Genomic DNA, 21,595 nt, shown 5'->3' with positions numbered 1-21,595 from the left:
TCCATCTTTGAATCTATGGGCCTGATGCCATCCGCCGCAAATCTCCTCCCCAGGAACTCCACTTCAGGTGCCAGGAAAACACACTGAGCTTTTTAACCCGAGCCTCACGCGGTTGAATCTCCGCCAGGTTCTGCAGATGCTCGACTGTGTCCCGACCTGTGACCAAGATGTCGTCCTGGAAGACCACTGTGTGCAGAACCAACTTCAGTAAGCTTTCCATGTTTCTTTGGAATATCGCCACCACTGATTGAATTCCAAACGGGCATCTGTTATAAATGAAGAGACCTTTGTGTGTGTTGATGCAGGTGAGGCCCTTCGAGGATTCCTCCAGCTCCTGCATCATGTAGGCTGAAGTCAAGTCCAGCTTCGTGAACGTCTTTCCTCCCACCAGCTTTGCAAAGAGGTCGTCGGCCTTTGGTAGTGGGTATTGGTCCTCCAGGTAGAAACGATTGATCGTTACTTTGTAATTGCCACAGATTCTGACGGTGCCATCTCCCTTGAGGACTGGGATGATTGCGCTGGCCCACTCGTTAAATTCGATCGGTGAAATGATGCCCTCTCTTTGCAACCGGTCGAGCTCGATCTCTACCCTTTCTCTCATCATGTACAGTACTGCTCTCGCCTTTTGATGGATGGGTTGCGCCGCTGGAATTAGGTGGATCTGCACTTTTGCTCCTTGGAACTTCCCGATGCCTGGTTTGAACAGCAAGGGGAATTTGTTTAAGACCTGGGCACATGAAGTGTCATCAGCCGGCGAGAGCACTCACACATCGTCCCAGTTCCAGTGTATATTTCCCAGTCAGCTCCTGCCGAGCAGCGTGGAACCATCGCCCGGTACCACCCAGAGTGCACCGCTCCATTGTAGGAGACCTTTACAGTGGCCGTGCCGGTTACGAGAATCAGTTCAGTTGTATAACTTCTTAATTTTGTATGAATTGGAGATAAGACTGGCCTTGAGGCCTTGCTGCACCACAATTTCTTGAAAGTCTTTTTGCTCATGATGGACTGGCTCGTGCCTGTGTCCAGCTCCATTGACACCGGGAGTCCATTTAGTTCAACATTCAGCATTATCGGGGGACACTTTGTGGTAAATGTGTGCACCCCATGTACCTCTGCCTCCTGGGTCTGAGGCTCTGGTTCGTCGTGATCCGCCGTGGATCTGTCCTCCTCTGCAACATGGTGGTTTGCAGGAATAACAGGATTTACAGTTCACCTGCACATACGTTGGAGGTGTCCCATTGTTCCTCAGCCCTTGCAAACGTACCCTTTGAAGTGGCATGAATGGAAACGATGATCACCCCCACAGGGCCAACAAAGTGTTGATGGCCTTCTATGCATCACCCTTGATGGTGGACTCTGAGACATCTGCGGATGTGCAGCTGCAGGTGTGGGGGCCTGCCCTGTAGGTTGCGATTTGAAAACAACATCACTTCGTTCACAGTACTTGTAGCAGCACTTGTTTGCTGAGAGATTTGCTTCGTATTATCACTGGTGGCAATGAACGCCTGGGCTATCGCTGTGGCCTTAATCAAGGTTGGGGTCTCTACAGTCAAGAATTTGCGAAGTATTGTTTTGTGGCCAATGTCAAGTACGAAAATGTCTCTGAGCATGTGCTCCAAATGTCCTTCAAATTTGCAATGTCCTGCAAGGCATCTTATCTACGTGACATAACTCGCCACTTCCTGGCCTTCAGACCTTTTTTCGGTGTAGAACAATTACATCGCCAACAAAACACTTTCCTTCAGATTCAAATGCTCCTGGACCAGTGTGCACAAATCATCGTATGATTTCTCTGTGGTTTTCGCTGGAGGAAGCAGATTTTTCACGAAGCCCTATGTTGGTGCCCCGCAGATGGTGAGCAGAATCGCCCTTCGTTTGGCATCATTCGCTTCTCCTTCCAGCTCATTGGCTATGAAGTATTGGTCGAGTCTCTCCACAAAGGTTTCCCAATCATCTCCCTCCGAGAATTTCTCCAGGATGCCCACTGTTGTCTGTATCATTGGGTTCGCGATCTGTATCTTGTTGCCAGTTGTTATGTGTGAAGAAAGAGTCTGACTGGATACTTTGAGCTCAAAGTAAAGTGTGACCTTAGTCCTTCATTGCAGGTCTCCAGAGAGCCTCTCCAATCTGTGAGGAATCCTTAAATACATGTGCTCCAAAGGGCTTATGGGATCCCTTGGGACTCCAGAGTATATACACGTTTACATATATAACAATGATGATAGCTTCTTCTGGTTTGAGATGGTCACGTACCAGAGCACACAATGTTTCATAGTCCTTGTCCATTGGACTTAAGGGCGAGAGGAGATTCTTTATGAGTCCATAGATTTTCCGACCGCAAACCGTGAGGAGGACCGCCCAGCGCCGAACTGTGTCTGCCTCTTTCTCCATTTTGTTGGCCACGAAGTACTGGTTCAAGCGGGCTATAACGTATGCCCAATCTTTTCCCTACACAAATCGCTCCAGAATTCCAATTGTACTCATTTTTGCATGCAAAGGTTCTTGTTACCTCGTCGCCAAATGTTGTTTCTTCAATAACTCAATAGACTGAATACAGTAATCTCCGAACAGGTACCCCCCTGCCTCTACTTTATTAAAACCCAAAGTGATTACATTGCAAGATGGCTGGCTTTTTATATCTGGGCCACACACAGATGTGCACAGCCGAATAACCTCCAACAGTGGCACCACCTGGTCGCTAGCAAACCCAAGCATACATGCATGACACTTGCGACGAGTAATCGGCATGGAGGAGCGATGAGGGATCATGGCTGAGATTTGGTGGGTGATCGTGCCGGAGGTTTGGCGAATGTTTGGTGCGGAGGTGCGGTGAATGTTTATGGTGGAAGAGCGGCGAGAAATTGTGGCAGAGGTGTGGCGAATGATTGCGGCGGAGAAGCAGCAAGAGATCATGGTGATGGTGCGGTAAATTAGGGTATGGGGCCCAGAAGTGCTGAGGGCCCAGGGGTCGCACGGGCCGGCCCACACTGTGATATGTGTGCGTACTAGGTCCATGCAGCAGAGCTGGTCTCCAGTCGTCCTGTTTTACTCTTGCCACTGGACCAAGTCCTAGCTCTGTCAAACCCGGGTGGTGGCTGATGTGCAATGGTCACCACACGTTAAAAACATTCATGCACAGGAATCTTTCACCCCCTCAATTGGAGTTCAGGATGGGAACATCGGGTCCTTCATTGAAACATCTATGAACTCATGTGGAAGCAAGTCATCCTCGTTCGATGGAACGCCTATGACGATAAGACCCCAATCCCCATTTCTGTCTCGGCCCTTGTTAGTGCTGCCATTTCCTGATCCCGCCCACACACCACGGGCAGTACAATTGGGGAGACGGTATTTAAAAGGGACCCTCAGCTTCTCTCGGCAAAAACACAGGAAAGGTTTTATTGCTGGCGATGTTGTGATTGTATTAGAGTGGTTCTCTGCAATTTAGAGGCTTTCTATGTGCTTGAAAGTTCCTGTGAAAGTTCCTAGGGTTGTAGGTTCAAGTCCCACTCCAGGGACTTGAGCATAAAAATGCCATCTTTCAGGACAAGATGTTAAACTGAGGCCCTGTCTGCGCTCTAAGGTGGATGTAAAAGATCTTGTGGTCTTATTTCGAAGAAGAGCAGGAGATTTTTCCCCAGTGTCCTGGTCAATATTTAACCCTCAATCAACATCATTAAAACAGATTATCAGGTCATTATCACATTGCTACTTGTGGGAGCTTGTTGTGCAAAAAATTGGCTCCGATGTTTCCCACATTACAGTAGTGACTACATTTCAAAAGTATTTCATTGGCTGCAAAGCGCTTTGGGACGTGCGGTGGTCGTGAAAGGCGCTATATAAATGCAAGTCTTTCTTTTTATTTTGTTTTATGGAATCTGACTCCAGTACCCTTTCAGGCAGTGAGTTCCAGATCATGCCAACCCTTTGTGTTAAAATGTTTCTCCTCATTTCCTCTCTAGCTCTTTTGACAATTAATTTAATCTATGTCCGATGGTTCCTGGCCCTCTTGCCAGAGGAAGCCCTTTCTCCCTAGTTGCTCTATCAAAACCCTACGTAACTTTGAATATCGCTATTCGATCAGTCCTTAACCTTCTCTGCCCTAAGCAGAACAATCCCAGCTTCTCAAATCTCTCAATGTAACTGAGCTTCCTCTCCCTGGTATTATCCTTGTAAACCGCCTCTGCACCCTCTCCAAGGCCTCGACATCCTTCCTAAAGTACGATGACCAGAATTGATAACCAGTTTTTTGTAGAGGGTTAACAAGCCTTCCTTGTTTTAGAATCCAATGTCCCTATTTACAAAAGCAAGTCTTCATATACTTTCTTAATCGTCTGATGAGGTGGCTCTGCCACCTTCAAGGATTTGTCAATATGCAGCCCAGGACCTGTTACTCTCCTGCACCTGCCTCAAAATAATACCATTTAGTTGAAACCGCCTCTGAACCTTCTGAATATTACTCGGTGACTCTGCTGTTGCAGGGTATGTTTGAGGTTATTAAAGTGCAATCTCCACGTAAGCTCTCCCCGTGGATTAGGATAGTTAAGGTCCCTTACCTGTTGTGCGGCTGCATTGACTGCAGCTGGTACCAGGCCCCCCCTGAGCTCGATGTCTCACTGGGAGATTCTCCTGAGTATATAATCGAGGCTACTTCCAAAGCACTGCCTCTGTGTGTCACTGTGTGCTGCTGTCTCCAGCTCCAACTCACGTCACTGACTCTCTCCGAGGATGGGAAGCTTGGCATTCTTACTAGCGCAGGACGTGTTCTACCATTGCCTGGCAGTCATCGGTGTGGCCGGTACGTGAGTAGCAGATAGTCACCAAATAAGCGAACTCTTCTTTAATGACTGGCAACCTGTGAATGTGGCTGCGTGGGTGTATGTGTGTGAGTGAGTGTGTGTGTGTGTGTGTGTGTGTGTGTGTGTGTGTGTGTGAGACTGCATTTGTTTGAGCATGCTCGTGTGTGAATGCGTGTAAGCATATGTGTGACTGTGTTTCTGAGTGTGTGCTCGTGTGCAGTTTAGTGTGTGTACATGATTGTGTTTCTGCGTGCAAGCTACTGTGTGAGTGTGTGTGTGTTTTAATATCTAAGTGTAGATGGATGTGGCTGTGTGTGTACTTGTGCCTGTGTGTGTCGGTCTGTGTCTTGTGTGTGTGTGTGGGGATAAAATACATAGGAAAAACGGCACAGAAACAGGCCATTCGGCCCAACCAGTCCATGCCGACGTTTATGCTCCTCTCGAGCCTCCTCTTGTCTTCCCTCATTTAAATTTATCAGCATAACCCTCTTTTCCCTTCTCCTCTTATGCTTGTCTCGCATCCTCTTAAATGCATCGATACTATTCGCCTCAACCACTCCCTGTGGTAGCGAGTTCCACCACTCTTTGGGTAAAGAATTTTCTTCTGAATTCCCCATTGGATTTCTTGGTAACTGTCTTATATTGATGGCCTCCAGTTATGCTCTTCCCCACAAGTGGAAACATTCTCTCTGTACCAACCTATCAAAACCGTTCATAGCTTTAAAGAGCTCTATCAGGTCACCTCTCAGCCTTTTTTTCAAGAGAAAAGAGACCCAGCCTGTTCATCCTTTCTTAATATGTCTACCCCTGCAGTTCTTTATCATCCTTGTAAATCTTCTCTGCACCCTCTGCAGTGACTCAATGTACTTCTTATAATATGACGACCAGAACTGTACGCGGTACTCCAAGTGTGGTCTAACCAAAGTTCGATACAGGTTTAGCATAACTTCCCTACTTTTCCATTCTATACCTCGAGAAATCAGGCTTGGTTTGCTTTTTTTAATGACCTTGCTAACCTGTATCACTACTTTAGCGATTTGTGTATTTGTATCCGAGATCTCCTTGTTCCTCTACCCCACCTAGACTTGTACCTTCCAAGTAATAAGGGACCTCTCTATTCTTCCTCCCACATTTATGTGTGTCGAACTTAATTTGCCAATTATATGCATATTCTGCAAGTTTATTAACGTCCTCCTGCAATTTGTTACAGTCCTCCCAAGTATTGACTGTCCCCTCTATTTGGTGTCATCCGCAAATTTAGAAATTGTATTTTTGATTCCAAGGTCTAAATCGTGAATAGAAATTGTGAACAACAGTGGTCCCAGCACTGATCGATGTGGAACACCTATACGCAACTTCTGCCATTGCGAATAACTACCCTTTACATTTACTCTCTGCTTTCCGTCTTGAAGCCAGCTAGCTATCTATACTGCTACTTGTCCCCAGACTCCGCATTCTCTGACCTTGTTCATTGGTCTATTTATGGGGTACCTAATCGAAGACCTTTTCAAAATCTAGATAAATGACATCTACTGCATCTCTATGGTCTACTCTCTGTTAACTCTTCAAAAAATTTAACGAGGTGGTCAACCAAGATTTTCCCTTTTGAAATCCAGGCTGAATATTCGTTATTATATTTTTGGTTTCTAGATGTTCTTCCATGTTCTCCTTTAGTAGGAATTCCATTATTTTTCCTACCACCGATGTTAAACTGACTGGTCTATGAGTGCGTATATGCCATTGTTTGTGTATTTGACTGTGATTGTGTGTGCGTGCAACTGCGTGAGTGTGTTTCTGTTTCAGTGTCTGTGTGTGTGTGTGTTTGCAACTGTGTTTGTGAATGCATTATATTTTGGGTGATTGTTTGTCTGTGTTGGACAGAGGGAGCTCAGTGAGAGATGGGGAGAGCTGGACACTTGGAGCTTTTTGTGTGATGGAGAGAGTTGGATAATGAAACGCCAATGAGTGAAAGAAAGCGTTGGACAACTGGAGCTCTGACTGGTGAGGAAAGTTAGTAAATGGGAGACCGATGAGTGACCAGAGAGCTGGTAAGTGGAAAATGATTGAGTGAAGGGAGAGATGGACAACGGGAACTCGTTCATAGGGGCTGATTGAGTGATGGAACGATAGCTGGAACTGGAGTTCTGATTGATGAGGAGAGTTAGAAAATGGGAGCTTATTGGATAACTCAGAGAATTGGACAATTGGGAGCCCATTGATAGATGCAGAGAGCTGGCCAACCAGAGCTCACCGAGTGAGGTGGTGAGAAAGACAAAGGGATCTCATGGAATGAGGGAACGAGTTGGGCAATTGGAACATTGATTGGTGGAATTTGGAAAATTGTGGCTCATTCAGAGACCGTTAGAGACTGGAGACTGGAAACATTGATTTATGGTGGGAATTGGATACTGGGGGTGCCATTCAGTGACTGGGAGAGCTTGTACGTGGAAGCTTAGTGATTGCTGATGGGAGCCGGGCAGTGGCAGTTGATTGAGTGCCATAGATAGTTGGACAATGGCAGCTCACTGAGTAATCGAGTGAGTTGATCAATGAAGAATATAAGAAATAGGAGCAGGAGTAGACAATACGGCCCCTCAAGCCTCCTCCACCACTCACTAAGATCATGGTTGAATGCCTTTTCCACCCTATTCCCATATCCCTTGATCCTTTAAAATCATAGAATCATAGAAATTAAAGCACAGAAGGAGGCCATTTTGGCCCATCGTGTCCGCTCCGGCCAACAAGAGGTTATCCAGCCTAATCCCACTTTCCAGCTCTAGGTCCATAACCCTGCAGGTTATAACACTTCAAGTGCACATCCAAGTACCTTTTAAAAGTGGTGAGGGTTTCTCTCTTTCCCACCCTTTCAGGCAGCGAGTTCCAGGTCCTCTGTGTGAAGAAATTTCCCCCACAATCCCCTCTAAGTCTTCTACCAATTACATTAAATTTATGACCCCTGGTTGTTGACTCCTCTGCTTAGGGAAATAGGCCCTTTCTATCCACTATATCTAGGCCCCTCATAATTTTATACACCTCAATGAGGTCTCCCCTCATCCTCCTAACAAACCCAGCCTATCCAATCTGTCCCCATAGCTAAGATTCTCCACTCCCAGCAACATCCTCGTAAATCTCCTCTGTATGGTCTCCAGCGCAATCATGTCCTTCCTGTAATGCGGTGGCCAGAACTGCATGCAGTACTCCAGCTGTTGCCTAACCAGTGTTTTGTACATTTCAAGCATATCCCCCCGGCTCTTATATTCTATGCCTCAGCTAATAAAGGCATGCATTCCATATGTCTTCTTAACCACCTTATCTACCTGGCCTGCTACCGTCAGGGATCTGTATCCCTGATGTGGAATGTATATGGTTAGAGCTGCAGAACACCAAAGGACAAAAAACGTTCGTGGGAATTGTTTACAGACCTCCAAACAGTCATAGTGATGTTGGGGAGGGCATCAAACAGGAAATTAGGAGTGCATGCAATAAAGGGGCAGCAGTTATCATGGGTGACTTTAATATGCATATAGATTGGGCTAACCAAACTGGAAGCAATACAGTGGAGGAGGATTTCCTGGAGTGCATAAGGGATGGTTTTCTAGACCAATATGTCGAGGAACCAACTAGGGGCGAGGCCATCTTAGACTGGATGATGTGTAACGAGAGAGGATTAATTAGCAATCTAGTTGTGCGAGGCCCCTTGGGGAAGAGTGACCATAATATGGTGGAATTCTGCATTAGGATGGAGAATGAAACAGTTAATTCAGAGACCATGGTCCAGAACTTAAAGAAGGGTAACTATGAAGGTATGAGATGTCAATTGGCGAATGATACTTAAGGGTTTGACAGTGGATGGGCAATGGCAGACATTTAGAGACCGCATGGATGAACTACAACAATTGTACATCCCTGTCTGGCGTAAAAATAAAAAAGGGAAGGTGGCTCAACCGTGGCTATCAAGGGAAATCAGGGATGGTATTAAAGCCAAGGAAGTGGCATACAAATTGGCCAGAAATAGCAGCGAACCCGGGGACTGGGAGAAATTTAAAACTCAGCAGAGGAGGACAAAGGGTTTGATTAGGGCAGGGAAAATAGAGCACAAGAGGAAGCTTGCAGGGAACATTAAGACGGACTGCAAAAGCTTCCATAGATATGTAAAGAGAAAAAGGCTAATAAAGACAAACGTAGGTCCCCTGCAGTCAGAATCAGGGGAAGTCATAACGGGGAACAAAGAAATGGCAGACCAATTGAACAAGTACTTTGGTTCAGTATTCACTAAGGAGGACAAAAACAAACTTCCAGATATAAAAAGAGTCAGAGTGTCTAGTAAGAAGGAGGAACTGAGGGAAATCCTTATTAGTCAGGAAATTGTGTTGGTGAAATTGTTGGGATTGAAGGCCAATAAATCCCCAGGGCCTGATTGTCTGCATCCCAGAGTACTTAAGGAGGTGGCCTTGGAAATAGCAGATGCATTGACAGTCATTTTCCAACATTCCATAGATTCTGGATCAGTTCCCATGGTGTGGAGGCTAGCCAATGTAACCCCACTTTTTAAAAAAGGAGCGAAGAGAGAAAACAGGGAATTATAGACCGGTCAGCCTGGCATCGGTAGTGGGTAAAATGATGGAATCAATTATTAAGGATGTCATAGCAGCACATTTGTAAAGAGGTGACATGATAAGTCCAAGTCAGCATGGATTTGTGAAAAGGAAATCATGCTTGACAAATCTTCTCAAATTTTTTCAGAATGTTTCCAGTAGAGTGGACAAGGGAGAACCAGTTGATGTAGTGTATTTGGACTTTCAGAAGGCTTTCGACAAGGTCCCACACAAGATGTTAATGTGCAAAGTTAAAGCACATGGGATTGGGGGTAGTGTGCAGACGTGGATTGAGAACTGGTTGGCAGACAGGAAGCAAAGAGTCGGAGTAAATGGATACTTTTCAGAATGGCAGGCAGTGACTAGTGGGGTACCGCAAGGTTCTGTGCTGGGCCCAAGTTGTTTACATTGTACATTAATGATTTAGAGGGGATTAAATGTACTATCTCCAAATTTGCGGATGACACTAAGTTGGGTGGCAGTGTGAGCTGCGAGGAGGATGCTATGAGGCTGCAGAGTGACTTGGATAGGTTAGGTGAGTGGGCAAATGATGGCAGATGAAGTATAATGTGGATAAATGTGAGGTTATCCACTTTGGTGGGAAAAACAGAGAGACAGACTATTATCTGAATGGTGACAGATTAGGAAAAGGGAAGGTGCAACGAGACCTGGGTGTCATGGTGCATCACTCATTGAAGGTTGGCATGCAGGTACAGCAGGCGGTTAAGAAAGCAAATGGCATGTTGGCCTTCATAGTGAGGGGATTTGAGTGCAGGGGCAGGGAGGTGTAACTACCGTTATACAGGGCCTTGGTGCTCCCGGGATGGCGGGACTGACATATCAAGAAAGACTGGATCAACTGGGCTTGTATTCACTGGAATTCAGAAGAATGAGAAGAGATCTCATAGAAATTTTTAAAATTCTGACGGGTTTAGGCAGGTTAGATGCAAGAAAAATGTTCTCAATGTTGGGGAAGTCCAGAACCAGAGGTCACAGTCTAAGGATAAGGGGTTAGCTATTTTGGACTGAAATGAGGAGAAACTTCTTCACCCAGAGAGTGATGAACGTGTGGAATTCTCTACCACAGAAAGTTGTTGAGTCCAATTAACTTAATATATTCAAAAAGGAGTTGGATGTAGTCCTTACTACTAGGGGGATCAAGGTGTATGGCGATAAAGCAGGAATGGGGTACTGAAGTTGCATGTTCAGCCATGAACTTATTGAATGGCGGTGCAGGCTCAAAGGGCCGAATGGCCTACTCGTGCACCTATTTTCTATGTTTCTAAGATTAGGGCTCATGGGGTTGGGGGTAATATGAGTTGCATGGACTGAGGCTTGGTTAATGGACAGATAATAGAGAGTAGGAATAAACAGGCCATTATCAGGGTGGCACGGTACAACTAGTGGAGTGCGACAAGGATCAGTGCTGGGGCCTCAGCTATTTACAATCTATGTCAATGACTTAGATGAGGGAACTGAGCATAATATATCCACGTTTGCTGCTGATACAAAGCTAGGTAAGAAATATGCTGTGAGGAGGATGCAATGAGGCTACAAGGGGATAGGAATGAATAAGTGAGTGAGCAAGAAGATGGCAGGTGAAGTATAATGTGGGGAAATGTGAAATTATAGGTAGAATGCAAAAGCAGAATTGTGAAATGTTGGTATTCAAAGGGATTTGGATGACCTTGAACACAAATTACAGAAAGTTAACATGGAGGTACAGCAAGCAATTAGGAAGGCAAACCTTTATTGCAAAGGGCTTGCAGTATAAGAATAAGAATGTCTTGCTGCAATTATATAGGGTTTTGGTGAGACCACACCTGGAATACATTGTACAGTTTTGGTCTCCTTACCTAAGGAAGGATATGCTTGGGAGTGTAACGATTGTTCACTGGATTGATTCCTGGGATGAGAGATTGAGTCCTAAATTCTATGGAATTTAGAATATTGAGAGGTGATCAAATTGAAATGTATATAATTATTAGAGGGCTTGACAGGGTCATTGGTGAGAGGCCATTTCGTTTGACTGGAGAATTTAGAGGTCATAGCCTCAGGATAATTGGTTGGCCATGTAGGACTGAGATGAGGAGAAACTACTTCACTCAAAAGTGTTGTGACTCTTTGGAATTCTGTCCCACAGAGTGCTGTGTATGCTCAGTGATTGGGTATAATCAAGGCTGATAACAATAGATTTAAGAGATTAAGAAGTTTGCAGGTGAGGCTAAAATCAGCCGTGTAGTTGATAATGAAGAAGAAAGCTGTGGACTGCAGGAGGATATTAATGTACTGGTCAGGGAAGGTTCAAGATGTTGATTCTTGAGATGAAGGGGTTGTCTTATGAAGAAAGGTTGAGCAGGTTGGGCCTATACTCTTTGGAGTTTAGAAGAATGAGAGGTGATCTTATTGAAATATATAAGATTCTGAGGGGGCTTGACAGGGTCGATGCAGAGAGGATGTTTTCCCTCCCTGATGTCGAGAGTTGGAAAAGGGAGGTTAATGGAGTGACTGGTTGTGATTGGATAATGGGAGACCATTGGGTAAGGTAGAGAGTTGGGCAATGGAAGGCCACTGAGTTCGGGAGTGAGTTGGAAAATGCAAGTCCATTGAGTGACTGGTAGAGAGTTGTACAATTGGAGCTCATTAAATGATGGAGACAATTGAACAATGAGAGCACATTCAGTGAGGACCTGAGTTGAACAATGGGATCTCATTGAGTCATGAAGTGAGTTGAAGAATGAGTGCTGATTGAGCGATGGACCGAGTTGGACCAATTGTATTTCACTGAGTGATGGACAATGGCTGCTCTTTACGTGTATGGTGAGCATTGGATAATGAGAGCTATCAGGGAAATAGAATCCATATAGTTTATACGGCTATCAAATAAACATTTATTATACTGATAGACAATTATTCTCTCATTAATACTTTCCAACCTCTGTCTCTAACCTAACTTAGAACTGTGCTCTCCTGCCAAGTTTACTCACTCCCTCTTTGCATCTTCACTGTGTTGAAACCAAGTTTCATCACACGTCTCCTACTCATTACCTTTACATGGCAGTCTCTGGTCAATGCACAGCTGATTCTTACACACACATGTTTACATTTCTCTACATTATGCGAACATCAACAGCCTTTCACATAAGTTGCAGTGGCCGAGTTGTTGTGACCATAAAAGTTATGATCTAAACATACTATTAAGGCAGTACTATAAACATCCCATGGCCATAATCAATCTTGAATGCTGGCTGTTGCTGAGGAGAACTCTCAACAGTTGCTAGGTTAGGGTATCTCTCCCTCATGTAACATGCACTATACTAACTGTCATCTCTCTTTCCCTCTCTGGCAGCTAACTTCATGACCATCGTGATTCTCTCTCGTGGTAGCTGTGGCCTCGCCAGATGCACGGGCCGTTACCTGGTCTCCATGGCAGCGGTGGACTTGCTGGTCATCATCTTCTGTGTGATGTTGAACTACCTGGGATCTCTCTACTTCCCCTTCTCGATCCTCACCCATTACCACGTATGCAGCCTGAACAGCATCACGAATGCCGCGGTGGTGGACTGCTCGGTCTGGCTCACCGTGGCCTTCACCCTTGATCGATTTGTCGCCATTTGTTACCAGAAGTGGAAAACGAGATACTGTACAGTGAGGACAGCGACCGGGGTGATAACGACTGTGTGCACGGTGAGCTACCTGCGTAATATCCCGCGCTACTTCACCTACGAACCCGTTGACGCGCACGGCCCATTCCCAGTCTGCAGGCTTCGCAAACTTTGTACAAACACCCCCTGGGCAGTATACCTTTGTGCCTGTACCGTCTTAACCCCTCTCATTCCCTACGTGTGCATCTTGCTGCTCAATGCTCTCACTGTCAGGCACGTTCTCGTGGCCAGTCGGGTCCGCAGGGCATTCCGGGGTCAAGGTGGCGATGGGAAGCAAGTTGACCCCGAGATGGAGAACCGGAGAAGGTCCATCATCCTGCTCTTCGCCATATCGGGCAGCTTCATCGTGCTGTGGATGACCAGAGTGGTGGTCTTTGTGATCCAGGAGATGTTGCTGGACATAGGCCCTATTGTCATGCAGGTCGGCGACATGCTCATGTACCTGAACTCCTGCACCAACACCTGCATTTACGCTCTCACCCAGGCTAAGTTCAGGGAGGAGATGAGGCGAGCCATCACACAGCCCATTCATCTGTTTCTAAAGCTCACCAAAGACTTAAAACCGAAGGAGAACTTGTCAACTCATCGGTTTCACCCAGAAGCTGCCCGCAGAGGTGGGGGTGGAGTCTAGGCAGCGGTAACCGGCTGGGATTCTGCTCATTTCGTACAACTAACTAAAAGTTAATTTAAAAACAGAGTTGTGGGAAAGTGAGTCGGTGCGTGAAAGGGGCAGGTTGAGTTAACAGAGATAGGGGAGGACAGAAGGTGAAGCTGGGCTGTCCAGGGCTAATTATCACGAGAGCAGTTCTGCGCCCCCTTTAGATTTTCGAATTCCTCTCACTGATTGAGATTTACATCATCCAACACTTCCACCTTTCCACATCAACAAGGCACACAGCAGGAGTGTGATGGAATACTCTCCACTTGCCTGGATGAGTGCAGTTCCAACAACACTCAAGAAGCCCCACGCCATCCAGTACAAAGCAGTCCATGTGACTATCCACCACTTGACCATCCAGTCCCTCCACACTGGTGCACCATGGCACAGTGTGTACCATCTAAGGGATGAGCAGATAATCTATTTTAGTCATGTTGATTAAGGGATAAATATTGACCAGGACACCGGGCATAACTCCCCTGCTTTTCTTCGTAATAGTGCCACGGGATCTTTTATGTCCACCTGAGAGAGCAGACAGGGCCTCGGTTTAACGTCTCACCCAAAAGACGGCACCTCCGATAGTGCAGCACCCCCTCAGTACTGCACTGGGAGTATCAGCCTAGATTTGTGTGCTCAAGTTCCTGGAGTGGGACTTGAACCCACAACCTTCTGACTCAGGGGTGAGGGTGCTGCCCACTGATCTATGACTGATCTACCCCATAGGTTTTCATTTCAACAAAGGGAGGAGGGAGCGTGGGTAACAGATAAACTGATTCACAACATAAGGACATCCCAAAGCAGTTCGCAGCTGATGAATTACGTCTGAAATGTAGTCACTGTTGTAAAGCAGGAAATGCGGCAGCCAATTTGTGCACAGCAAGCTCCCACAAACACCAATGAGACAAATGACCAGTTTGGATAGGTGTTGGTTGTGAGAGGAATGTTAGCCGGGACTCCAGGAGCACTACCTGCTCTTTCAATAGTTGCATGGCATTTTCTGGTCTGGATTCTCCTCCTCATTCCTCTGTGAAATCGGGTCGGGTTGTGGCAGAGAAAGGGGTCAAAGGCGGGCAGTGAGGCCGATCGGCCATTAATTGCCCGACATCCATTTCCCTCCCCCTGCGTCACTCACCGTGTGAGTTCATGAACATGAATCAAGGAAGGACGGCAGGTGAGAGGATCCACCAGCTGGAGTAAAATGCAGAATGATACCTGGACACCAAGGGTTAAATTACGAGGAGCGATTACGCAAACTAGGATTGTATTCCCTGTCATTTAGATGATTAAGGGGTGATCTGATTGAAGATTTCAAGATATTAAGGGGAATTGATACGGGAGAGAGAGAGAAATTATTTCCACTGGCTGGGGAGCCAAGGACTAGGAGGCACAGTCTAAAAATAAGAGCCAGACCGAACAGGATGAAGTTAGGAAACATTTCTACACACAGAGTGGCAGAAGTTTGGAACTCTCTTCTGCAAACACCAATTGATGCTCGATCAATTCTTAATTTTAAATCTGAGATTGACAGATTTGTGTTAACCAACGGTATTAAGGGATCGGGGCCAAGAAGAAGTTCGGTCACAGATCAGACATGATCTCATTGAATGCTGGAAAAGGCTCGAGGGGCTGAATGGACTCCTCCTGTTCCTATCTTCCTATGTAAGTGCACAAGGGAAGGAGCATTCAGACGTGAAGCGTGGAACTGTGTGACCATTGGGTTACGATATACACCATCCCTGCGTCGTACCATAGGTCTGTTATAACACCTCCTCCCTAAGGTCACCCGGTGAAGCCATTAAACTGTTTTTAGTCACTGCGCCCTTGCAAGTTGAGTGCTACCATTTTTAATCATGTCTTCCCTGAATCAATTGCACTGAATTGAAATATAAAATGCTTTTTATTCTCATAAATAAACCTGTTAAAAGACAAGCCGAGCCTGGGTGTCGTTGTGTGACACGCAGTGATGGTGGGACCCAATCCGTGTGGAGATGGTGGGGGCAGGGGGGAGCCTCAATTTAGGGGGCTGGAGATCCACAGGAAATGGGCGGATGCCTCATTAATATCTGCACATCAGGGATTAGCATCGCAGTTAAGACCCTGATCCCATTTCAATCTCGGCCCGTCTTGGCTCTGCCAGTCCCCGATCCCGCCATAATACATTCCTGCACTCTCAGTTGTTAAAGAGGCGGGGTCCTGATCAATAATTTGTTGCTCCAAATCAATAGGAACAGAGGAATGGAAGGGGGTCATTCAGCCCCTCGAGCCTGTTCCGCTACTCACTTCGATTTTGTCTGATTCGTATTGAACTCCATCGACCTGCCTTGGTTCCATAACTCTTAATACCCATACCCAACAAAAACCTATCGGTCTCAGCTTTGAAATTGACCCCCCAGCCTCAGTAGCTTTTTGTGGGAGAGAGTTCCAGATTTCCATCCCCTTTGTGTGAAGAAATGCTTCCTGACATCACCCCTGAATAGCATGTCTCTAATTTTAAGGTTCTTCCCCCTTGTTCTGGACTATCCCCACCAGAGCAAACAGTTTCTCTCCATCTACCCTATCAACTCCTTTTAATCATCTTAACCACCTCAACTGCATCACTCCTTAATCTTCTATACTCAAGCTTAATAAAGGGATAATTAAGAGTAATAAGTGTTTATACTATGAATATCAGGTGTCAGGTGTTACGCAGCTACTTAAACATACTTGAAAATAAAACTTCCTATCAAACTTAGAATCATAGAAATTTATGGCACAGAAAGAGGCCATTCGACCTATTGTGTCCGTTCCGTCCGACAAAGAGTTATCCAGCCTTAACCGACTTTCCAGCTGTTGGTCTGTAGCCCTGTAGGTTACGGCATTTCAAGTGCATATCCAAGTACTTTTTGAATATGATGAGGGTTTCTGCCTCTACCACCCTTTCAGGCAGCGAGTTTCAGACCCCCACCGTCCTCTGTGAAAAGAATTCTCAAATCCCCTCTAACCCTTCGACGAATGACTTTAAATCTTGATGATGGTTTGGTTGGGGATTGAAATGTGTGAGAAATCTGAGGTCACTATCTTAGGCTTTTGCAATACCAAAGGTTCATCACAAACTGTCAGTTTTATACATTTCTTTCACTCACTCCATGTGACTATCCACACAATTCTGCATTGTGCCATTATACATTAAAATACAATTTAATTGACTTGTCCATTATCAATAACTTTAGTGTTAACAAGTTATTTTTCCATAGACCGGTGCAGTTCTCTTACTTTGTTATTTTTCTAATAGGTTCACTCTTGTTTCATATAATTGCCATTCCACCAAGTTTCTTTTTAATTAATTCTCGGGATGTGGGCATCGCTGGGAAGTCCGGTATTTATTGCACATCCCTAATTGCCCTTCACAATGTGACGGCATCTTGAACCCCTGCAGTCTGTGTGGGGTCAAGGTCTATTTTCGGGGCGGTTTGGTACAACTGAATGCTGGGCCCTTGCGGAGGGCGGTTAAGAGAAACTCACATTGCTGTGGGTCTGGAGTCACCTATAGGCCAGATTTCCCTCCCTGAGGGGCAGTGGTAAACCAGATGGGTTTTTAACAACAATCCAGTCGTTTCATTTACCATTGCTGATGCAGGTTGAACCTCCCTTATCCAGAACCATTCCTGGCCACCGGGTGGCGCATGCGCAGAACTCCGACAGAACAAATTGAAGTCCTTCCTCGCTGCTGACTCCTGCAATTGCTGGCTTGACCCCGCGATCCACTGCCCACCCCTCCGCCATGATCTCTCTGCCGCACTCCCAGCCCCAAGCCAGCCAGCCCCAATATACCCTTGCTCAGCACCTGTACCATCCAATTTAACATGACCACCCCTCATCCGGAAAATTCCCTTATCCGGAACAGGCCAGGTCCCGAGGATGCTGGATAAAGGGAGGTGCAACCTGTACTAGCTTTTTATTTCAGATTTATTTAAGTAAATGGGTTTAAATTTTAGTGGTGGGATTTGAACTCATGTCTCTGGATTACTAGTTCAGTAACATATTCACTGTGCTACCGTATCCATAGTGAAACTTGTAATTGTAATTATGTCTACCTTTGATTCTGTACCATTTTGTACGAATCAATCTCCTGCTTCTATAGAAGCCTCAATTAAAACGGATGAGGTTTACCCAGAGGGTTTTCTGGAGAACCACCTGTTATCCCTGCACTTGTTATCAACGGATTAAGATTCTCTGACATACATGAATCAGCGTGCATGTATTTGATCAAGTTTACTGAACTGACTAAACTGACCATTACTTAAAGATTGGCCTGGCTGAACAGCCCAGTGGCACTTTACAATGACTTAAACTTCCATGCTTTAACAGTCAAAGGCTGAAGTTTAACATTACTCCAATGCAAAGCGATATCGATACAGAAAAAGTCAGAATAGTCTGATTAACCCTTTCCTTACACAGTTATAATGCAAACCTGCCTGTGTAAACATATCATGCTGCAATGATGCCCACTGACCAGTGGAGGCGCTGCAGGACCACCACTAACAGGAGAATTCAATTGCAAAGTGACAGGTTCACATTATAGAAGCAGTCAGGGGAATTTATAATGGAAATGTATTAAAAACAATAAGGACAGAATGTATGACTTTAAGATGAGGGCCGAAATTATACCTATGTGTCCGAGACTCTAATTCTAACTCTTCACCTGAAGGTTACACTCGGTCTCAATACCCCTTGAGCAATACCAAAAGAGGTTGACTATTCATATATTAAAAATATTATATCTGAGTGCATTTCTTGTCTGAAACATCTTACTTCTTGTTGTCACATTGTTGCCACACTGTTTGCATTAGCTTTGTCCATTATGTCCACACTATAATGGGAACTACCGATTGAAAACATGCCTTAATAACATAAGAAATAGGAGCAGGAGTAGGCCATATGGGCCCTCGAGCTGATCTTCTGCGCTAACCCAAATTTCCCGCCCAATCCCCATATCCCGTGTTGCCCCTAGTTTCCAAAAATATATCAATCTGAGCCTTGAATATACTCAATGATTCAGCATCCATGGCCCTCTGGGGTGGAGAATTCTAAAGATTCACTACCCTCTGAGTGAAGAAATTCCTCCTCATCTCAGTTTTAAATGGCCGACCCATTATCCTGAGTCTGTGCCCCCTGGTTCTAGACTCTCCAGCCAGGGGGAATCAACCTCTCAACATCTACCCTGTCAATCCTCCTCTGAATCTTATATGTTTCAATGAGATCACCCCTCATTCTTCTAAACTCCAGAGAGTATAAGCCCACTCTACTCAATGTTTCCTCATAGGACAACTATCTCGTCCCAGGGATACATCTAGTGAACCTTTGTTGCACCGCCTCTATGGCAAGTATATCCTTCCTTCTGTAAGGAGACTAAAACTGTGCACAGTACTCCAGGTGTGGTCTCACAAAAGCCCTGTATAATTGCAGCAAGACTTCCTGACGCTTGTACTCCAAGACCCTCGCAATAAAGGATAGCCAACTATTTGCTTTGCTAACTGCTTGCTGTACCTGCAAGTTAACTTTCCGTGAGTCGTGTTCAAGGACACCCAAAACCCTCTGAATATCACCATTTCACAGTTTCTCATCTTAGAGAAAATATTTTATTTTTCCATTCTTGCTACCAAAGTGAATAACCTCACATTTCCTTACCTTATACTCCATCTGCCACCTTCCAGCCAAATCGCTCAATCGATCTATATCTCTTTGCGGCTTCTTTGCATCCTCCTCACAGCTAACGTTCACCGAGCTTTGTACGGTCAGTATACTTGGATATATTACACTCAGTTCCCTCATCTAAGTCATTGATATAGATTGTATTCAGCTTAGGCCCAAGCACTGATCCAGCCAGGAGAAACAGCCTCTCAGCATCTACCCTGTCAAGTCCTCCAAGAATTTTATACGTTTCAATGAGATCATCTCTCATTCTTCTAAATGCCAGAGAGTATAGGCTCATTCTACTCAATCGCTCCTCATTGGACAACCCTCTCATCCCAGGAATCCATCTGGTCAACCATCATTGCGCTGCCTCTAAGGCAAAGATATCCTTTCTGAATGTCACGTTGTAATGACACCTTCCAGGCAGTGGTGGCACTGTAGTGCACTCTAATATATTCATTCCGTTTTTAAATGCCATTTGTCAAGGTTACTTCGGGTACAAGGAGAAGCTATTAGTTACTGCAGGAAATTGGTCTCCAAAGTTGATCCCGTGTATGTAGAAAATAACTTTTGACTTTTAATTCTTAAACAGCCCGTCTGAAAATTCTGCTTTAGCTCAACTACTTGTCTGTAGAGCCATGGTTTGGCACTTCCCAGCTCCACAACCTGAACTGGATAAGTACCTGAAGGAAAAAAAAATGCAGGGCTGTGGGGAAAGGGCTAGCTGAGGTGCTCTTGCAGAGAGCTGGTATGGTCTCAATGTGCCGAATAGCCTCATTCTGTACTGTAGCCATGCTATGATTCAGTGAATTAAGGTGAGGGAGTTAAGAAGACTTAAGGTTGAGGGGTTAAAGTGAGAATGTTGAGGATTCGAGTTGTTACTTGACATATATTTGAAGGCTAGGAGTGACTTTCTTCTTCTGCTGATCAGCACCTCCAGGCCCGGTGAGACGGATTATTTCTCTGGGTTGAATTAAGTTGCAGGAGCTCCTTCAGCCATCCCTGGGATCCTTCGGTTTCATGCATTCTGATTGTGACAGCTGCTCCCTGGGGCAGTGGCAGGGGGGGTGCCAGGGATGGGCAGAGAGACGGTATCTGTCCCTCAGTGCAGTGTGAGAGCACCAACCCTAACAGTGATGACAGGGTCACAGGGGCACAGCGCATCTCGCAGGAATGGAACAGGAGTACTTCATTCAGCAGTTTTAGCCTGTTACATAGGAGCAGGAGAGGGCCCATTGAGATCCTCGAGTCAGTTACATAGGAACAGGAGGAGGCCCATTCAGTCCCTGGAGCCTGTTGCACAGGAACAGAAGGAGGTCATTCAGCCCCTCAAGCCTGCAACACATGGACAGGAGGAGACCCATTATGCCCCTCAAGCCTGTAACAAAAGAACAGGAGGATCTCATTCAGTCCCTCGAACCTATTACACAGGAACAGGAGAAGGCAGTTCAGCTCCTCATGTCTGTTACATGAAAACATAGCAAGTAGATGCAGGAGTAGGCCATTCAGCCCTTTGAGGCTGCACCACCATCCAATATGATCCTGGCTGATCATGCACTTCAGTACCATATTTCTGCTTTCTCTCCTTACCCCTTGATCCGTTTAGCCAGAAAGGCCACATCTAACTCACTTTTGAATATATCTAATGAACTGGCCTCAACAACTTTCTGTGGTACAGAATTCCACAGGTTCACAATTCTGAGTAAAGAGGTTCCTCCTCATCTCGGTCCTATATGGCTTACCCCTTATCCTTAGACTGTGACCCCTGCTTCTGGACTTCCCCAAGATCGGTAACATTCTTCCTGCATCTAATCTGTCCAATCCCATCAGAATTTTACATGTTTCTATGAGATCCCCTCTCATTCTTCTAAATTCCAGTGAATATAAGCCTAGTCGATCCAGTCTTTCTTCATATGTCAGTCCTGCCATCCCTGGAATCAGTCTGCTGAACGTTCGCTGCACTCCCTCAATAGCAAGAATATCCTTCCTCAGATTAGGAGATCAAAACTGCACACAATACTCAAGGTGTGGTCTCACCAAGGCCCTGTACAACTGCCGTAAGACCTTCCTGCTCCTATTCGCAAATCCCCTCGCTATGAAGGCCAACATGCCATTTGCTTTCTTTACTGCCTGCTGTACGTGCATGCCTACCTTCAATGACTGATGTACCATGACACACAGGTCTCGTTGCACCTCCCCTTTTCC

The 21,595-nt window shown here is 45.6% G+C and overlaps 1 protein-coding gene across 1 annotated transcript in view; it reads left to right on the top strand.

Annotated features, from left to right (window-relative positions):
* The first annotated feature begins 4,728 nt into the window (after window positions 1-4,728).
* The window catches only part of LOC139240766 (probable G-protein coupled receptor 139), a 21,922-nt gene continuing 5,055 nt past the window's right edge, over window positions 4,729-21,595 (top strand). The window contains exons 1-2 of the mRNA XM_070869245.1: window positions 4,729-4,798; window positions 12,744-13,673. Of these exons, the coding sequence (XP_070725346.1) occupies window positions 4,729-4,798; window positions 12,744-13,673 (1,000 nt within the window). The remainder of the gene's footprint in view (window positions 4,799-12,743; window positions 13,674-21,595) is intronic.

The sequence above is a fragment of the Pristiophorus japonicus genome, chromosome X (genome assembly GCF_044704955.1).
Source record: "Pristiophorus japonicus isolate sPriJap1 chromosome X, sPriJap1.hap1, whole genome shotgun sequence".
NCBI lineage: Eukaryota > Metazoa > Chordata > Chondrichthyes > Pristiophoridae > Pristiophorus > Pristiophorus japonicus.
Note: the sequence above shows the minus strand (reverse complement) of the source record. Positions and strands in the feature narration are given on the sequence as shown.